This window comes from Protobothrops mucrosquamatus, unplaced genomic scaffold, assembly GCF_001527695.2.
Source record: "Protobothrops mucrosquamatus isolate PMUCROS unplaced genomic scaffold, P.Mucros_1.0 scaffold115, whole genome shotgun sequence".
Lineage (NCBI taxonomy): Eukaryota > Metazoa > Chordata > Lepidosauria > Squamata > Viperidae > Protobothrops > Protobothrops mucrosquamatus.
The window spans coordinates 1,258,469-1,264,468 of record NW_015386487.1 but is presented as its reverse complement, the minus strand read 5'-3'; the positions used below and the strand labels follow the sequence as shown (position 1 = coordinate 1,264,468).

Below are 6,000 nucleotides of genomic sequence, written 5' to 3'. Positions count from 1 at the left end.
TGGCTCAGGGCTGCCGCTGAGGGCAACTGTGCATTTTGTTGACTATCATGTTCCTTCCTCTCAAGCTGGGGTCTACAGCAGAAAAGCCAGGAGAGCCACAGTGGCCTTGGCCTTCACCACAGCTGTTGCTGCAAAAAAAGATAACAGATAAAGCCCTAACGTCTCTTATGGGGCTGGCTGGTATCAGCACACAGAGAACTTGTCTGCTGCCTCTAGAGCGCATCTCCTGGGCTAGTCAGAACTATAGATGTAGCCACCACATCTGGAAACCAATGCAGTCTGGTCAAATGGGGGGTGGGGCTACAGAGACATTTTCCAATATTTTGTGTGAAACAGATTCAGCCTCCTTTGGGCTCTTCTCTCTTCCAGATGAATATCCTGGTGGACACTGGAAGCAGCAACTTTGCCGTGGGTGCAGCCCCTCATCAGTTCCTGCAGCGATACTACCAGTGCCAGCTGTGAGTAGGCAAGGGCGGTGAGGTGAGCTGCTCAGAGAGGAGAGGGGGCCTCACTCGAGAGCTCCCCCAGCTTGCTTTCAGCAAGACATTGCAAGAGGCAGGGGGAACGTGGCACCGCAGAGGGTGAGCCCTGACTTTCTACTCGTGTTTGTTGTAGCTCCAGCACCTATCGGGACCTGCGGAAGGGAGTCTACGTGCCCTACACGCAAGGGAAGTGGGAGGGAGAGCTGGGCACTGACTTAGTGGCCATCCCTCATGGCCCAAATGTCACGGTCCGTGCCAACATTGCCGCCATCATCAAGTCGGACAAGTTCTTTATCAATGGCTCCAACTGGGAAGGCATTCTGGGCTTGGCATATGCCGAAATTGCCCGGGTGAGCTTCTTTTACCCTTCTGTGCATCACTCAAGCTTCTTTTCGTGCAAGTGGCGCAGCTCATCCCCTCTTTTCTTGAGCAAGATACCAGCTGGTTGGTTTGGGCCTTAGAGGAAAGTCTGTTCTAGGGTGTTTCAAACGCAGAATTCAACCCTTTCCAAGCTAGTCCCCAGCCTTCTCTAGGGCACAGCTCTGCCCTTTGGACTTCAGTGTGCTGAGCTGTCTCAGCGAAGGCCCTGCCTTGAAGCGGCTGCAGCACTGCTGTCCAGAGCAACCCAAGACCCTGTCTAGGTCAGGAAGATGGTTAAAGCCTTCCAGCCCTCCCCGTGCCCCTCCACCCTCCAGATCTTTTACAGTAATGTGTGGCCAATTAGGAATCCTGGAAGATACGATCCCAATATATTGCTGGGGGGGGCAATTGGAGAAGTCACGGCCTTGACACAATGCTTCTTTTCAGCTGAGTGAGAATGCCCAACCACACTGTTGGCATGCCCCTCTTTCTTTCTCCCACCAGCCAGACAACAGCCTGGAGCCCTTCTTTGACTCACTGGTGAAGCAAACGCAGGTGGCCAACATCTTCTCCCTGCAGCTGTGTGGCACCAGCTTCCCGACCAATGATTCGGAGACCCTGGCGTCCGTGGGGGGCAGCATGGTGAGGGCATGCGACCAAGAGGCCTTACCTCTCTTTTGTTTGCAGAGAGTGGCTCCCCATTATAGCGTCATGACCTTTAAATGACCTCAATAAGGGACTCAGAATGAGAGCGCAAAGTGTTTACGTTTAGAGATGGCTACAGCCAAGGCCCTGTTTCTTTCTCCAAATGGGTCAGCTTGTGCCTGTACACAAAGAAGGGGGCTTGCAAGAGGCAGCTGCTCCCGATATAGGCCAGTCTCCAGTCACATTCTGGGTGGCCTCTCTGCCTCCGGCCCCTAAGAGTTCCTCTGTTCTTCCCTTTCCTCACAGATCATTGGGGGCATCGACCAGGCCCTCTACAGGGGCAACATCTGGTACACCCCTATCCGGAAGGAATGGTACTATGAGGTTGTCATAGTCAAGATGGAGATCAATGGGCAGGATCTCCAGATGGACTGCAAGGAGGTGAAGGGGCTGCTGGGGGGAGGGAGTTGGCACAGGCGCTCCAGGCTGACTTGGTCAGGTTCAGCTGGATGGTGGAAGGAGTAGCGGCACCGCGACGGCCTTTCCTCCCTCAGAGAGTGCCCTGCTGCCTCCCGAGCAGCTTTCCTGCCCTGCTCAGGCTGGGTGGGCCCCTGCACCAATATGGAACTAGCACCTGAATTGTGACCTCCCCCTTCCCTAGTACAATTATGACAAGAGCATTGTGGACAGCGGCACCACCAACCTTCGGCTGCCCAAGAAGGTCTTTGAGGAGGCAGTGAAGTCCATCAAGACAGCTTCCTCGGTGAGAGAAGCCTGTGAGCGGGCGGGATCATTTGTGGGCAGGGATCTCCCCTCCCGCTCGAGAAGCCAGCATCCCCCAAGAGGCAGGGTACCCCAACGGTGATTTTGGCTTTGTCGGGGTGTGTGGAAGGGGCTGTGCTTGGTCCCTGCTATAACCAGCCTGTAAGATTCTGCAGCTGGGGAAGCAATGGAAAGTGAGGGGACAAATCTTTTGGTGTGGAACCTGAAATAGCTTCAACTTCAGGGAGTCCGTTGCCTTTCCGGCCTCTGCTGGAGGCTACCTTTTGCTGAGCAGTTTCTGTTGTGGCTCCCTCACCACAGACAGAGAAGTTCCCGGATGGCTTCTGGCTGGGGGAGCAGCTGGTTTGCTGGCAAGTGGGAACGACCCCTTGGAACATCTTCCCGGTCATCTCTCTCTACTTGATGGGGGAGGCCACCAACCATTCCTTCCGGATCAGCATCCTGCCCCAGGTGGGTGCCAGCTTCTCAGCAGTCAGAGTAGGGGGAAGGGTCTGTTTGGGGGGCAATATCAGCAGAGGGAGAGGAGGAGACTGGTGGGGACCCGGAAGGAAGGTCAGTTGAGAATATTGGTGGTAGAAACCAGGTCTTTGGGCAGCCTGGGAAAAACGGCCAACCCTCCAGGACTTCAACTTTGGCCAGGTATTTGTTATGGCATGGAGCAATGTCGGCCTTTGTGCTGAGAATGTGCAGCTTTTCTCAACTACTGAAATACAGAATTGTCCATTCCTTTCAAAAGTACATTTTAAGCAGCATCAGAAGCTTAGTGTTAAGAACTCAGAGGCTGAGCAAGAGAGCCCAGGGCACCTGTAGCATTACAGGTAATCCTCAACTTACAGTGGTAATTGGGATGGGAATTTCCATTGCTAAGTGACAGCATTGCTTAGCAACAGCAATTCCTGCAGTCCTGCTTGTACTCAGAAACCAAACCTCACTGAACCTCACGGTAGTTAGGTGAACCAACTTCCTGTTGGCTTCCCACAACTAAAGTCAATGGGGAAGCCAGCAGGAGGTTGCAAGTCCCAGGCTGGCAAGTAGGTAAGTGGCTACTACTGAGTGGGAGAGCGAGTAAGGGGGTGGATGAGACCCAGGGAAGCACAGCACTTGTTGGGGAGGATATATGAAAGGCATGGGGCTATCTCAGAAGGCCTGGGGGAGTGTTGTGGATGGGGGAGACTTCACTTAGCGACTTTGACCTTCCTTGACGGCTTCCCCATTGACTTTCTGGGGAAGCCAGCTGCAACTGGTGATCAGGGCGCTGAAAGAGATCCTAAGTGTGAGCCAGTTGCTAAATAGCCAGATCTTAATCATGTGACTCTGGGGTGCTGGGATGGCCGTAACTCCCAAGGACTAGTCATAGCTATCATTCATTCATTGTAACTTTGAATGGTCACTGAAAAAATGGTCATAAGTCAAGGACTTCTGCATTTTGTTATGCACAATAGCAATACTATAATACTGACATTACCTATAAGAAAAGTTCAAAATAGGGACTTTTAACACATTGTAAAGACAGTATTGGCCAAACTGTTGAATGCTGGATTTGTTTTTCCCTGGGGCAAAGTAATCCTTCTGTCCCTCCCTGATAAGGCTGGTAATTAAGCATGTAAAACTTTCTAGCTGATTTATCTGCAACAAGGGGAGCTCGTACACTCAAACTAAGTAATCTGTTTCCAACAGGTCAGCCTTGTTTCCCCTACTGTCCTGGTTTGGGACAGTCCTTGTTGTGTGATAAGGCTGCCACATGGCCTTGCAAGGTGAGAGGCTGGAGGATGAGAAGCCCAAAGGGAAAACAGCTAAGAACAGCAGTGAGCAAAAGGCCAAAGGCCTTTTGCCCACAAAATGGAGCTCCTCTCGCTAAAACTAGCTATACCAGTCCTACAATAGCACTTTAAAAAAATGCATCAGATCTTTTCAGGCAGTAAATTTGATCCATAGATTAATTTCTGAGCTTGATTTTGGATACTGCTTAACTTTTCCTGGCAAGCCAGAAAGAAAAATGCAGCAGGGATCAAAATCAAGAAGAGTCATCATTCTCATTATGGCTCATGGGCCAGACTGCACTTGGAATATGTAGCCCAGTTTGGGCCACCCTATTTTAGGAAGGAATTGAAAAACCCTGAAGCAGATCAGAGGTGAGCAGCCAAGAGGACAAGGGCCCTGGATAGGAAACACAGGAGAAGTTCATGACATGGGATGTACTTAGCCTGGAAGAGAAATTTGTGTATCTCCAAATATCTCAAGGTCTGTTGTGTAGAAGACAAGAAAAGTTGTTCAGAGTCATCCTAGAAGTCAGGACAAGAAACTGTAATTTAAATGACCACAAAGAAAAGTTTGAGTTGGATGTCAGAAAAAAATGCAACAGACATCTTTGGGAAGAGACTGATTTCCATGGGCCTGATGCCCACCTGTCAGGATGCCAGAATAGTGGAATTCTGCATCTGACAGGGCGTTGGACTACGTGAGCTCCCGAGGTCCTTCCAGTTCTGTTGAAGAAATGGTTCTTTTCAACCAGCTTAATGCAGGAATGTGTGAAATAATGAACATCTCAAAGGCAGAGTGTGTGCATGGCTTTCCTTGATCCTCCTGGGAATGCTAAAGTCTGCTGCCCCTTTGACCTGAAGAGGCAGGACACCATTTCTCAGGACTTGGCATGGCCTCATGTCTTTGTTGCCTCCTCTCTCAGCAATACCTACGGCCTGTCGAGGATGTGGCTACCTCCCAGGACGAGTGCTACAAGTTTGCTGTCTCCCAGTCCTCCACTGGCACTGTCATGGGGGCAGTGATCATGGAGGGCTTCTACGTGGTCTTTGACCGGGCTCAAAAGCGCATTGGCTTTGCTGTCAGCACTTGCCATGGTAAGTCTCAGAGCAGGGAGGGGGGCAAGCGCTGCCAGCAGTCTCATCTGCTGCTTCCCAGACTTGAATAGCCCCCCAGCTCCCGCAGGTGACCTCCAGGGCCATGAAAATGGAGCTTGAATTCAGCCCCTTCAGGTGTTCTCTTTTGCAGGTTGTGAAGTGGTTCATCGGCCCTCCAACTTGTCTGGAGCACCCCTTCTCCCTGGGCCCCTTGGTTACCAGACGTCCACCTTTTGAGACTCAGCTGGGTTCTGCCTGGCCTTCCCCACACGAGCTGGTCACGTTTGTCTCATTCCTCCGCCATCCCTGGCCTGGTGCTTGGCCCAGGTCGAGATGGGGCCTCAGTCAGGCCCCCGTAGTCAGGTCTCGCCTTTTCCCCTTCTGTTCCCGTGTTCAGTGCAGGATGCATTCCGGACAGCCTCGGTGGATGGGCCTTTCCTGCACCCCAACATGGAGGACTGTGGTTACAACATCCCCCAGACGGACGAGTCGACTCTGATGACCATCGCATACATCATGGCAGCCATTTGCGCTCTCTTCATGCTTCCTCTCTGCCTGATGGTCTCGCAGTGGCGCTGCCTGCACTGCCTCCGCCGTGGTCACGATGACTTCGCTGATGACATTTCCCTGCTCAAGTGAGCGCTGCCCTCCCCCCCCCAGCCCAGAGCCCATGCTGGCAACATGGCTGGGCATGGGCACTGGGACCATCCTCCCCTCCCCTAGCGCTGCTGTGGCCTTTGCCTTCTCCATGCAGACAGCTGCTGTTGCTGGGTTTGCTCAGCTGCCGCCCAGGGCCTACCACAACTACCAGCCTCCAGCCCATGGTGGGCAGAGAGGTTGGCAGGGTCAATTGTGGCAGAAGAGCCGTTGCTTCC

At 52.5% G+C, this 6,000-nt stretch overlaps 1 protein-coding gene across 2 annotated transcripts; it reads left to right on the top strand.

Moving 5' to 3' along the window:
* The first annotated feature begins 369 nt into the window (after positions 1-369).
* On the top strand, positions 370-5,764 carry BACE1 (beta-secretase 1). Of its 2 annotated transcripts, none has more exons than XM_015812931.1 (8): positions 370-458; positions 616-832; positions 1,422-1,484; positions 1,794-1,928; positions 2,149-2,250; positions 2,571-2,720; positions 4,954-5,125; positions 5,523-5,764. In XM_015812931.1, exons 1-8 carry the CDS (start codon positions 370-372, stop codon positions 5,762-5,764), a joined length of 1,170 nt encoding a protein of 389 aa, XP_015668417.1. The 2 variants fall into 2 exon arrangements, with proteins under 2 accessions (XP_015668417.1, XP_015668416.1); XM_015812930.1 differs by having other exon boundaries at positions 1,347-1,484.
* Positions 5,765-6,000: the final 236 nt, after the last annotated feature.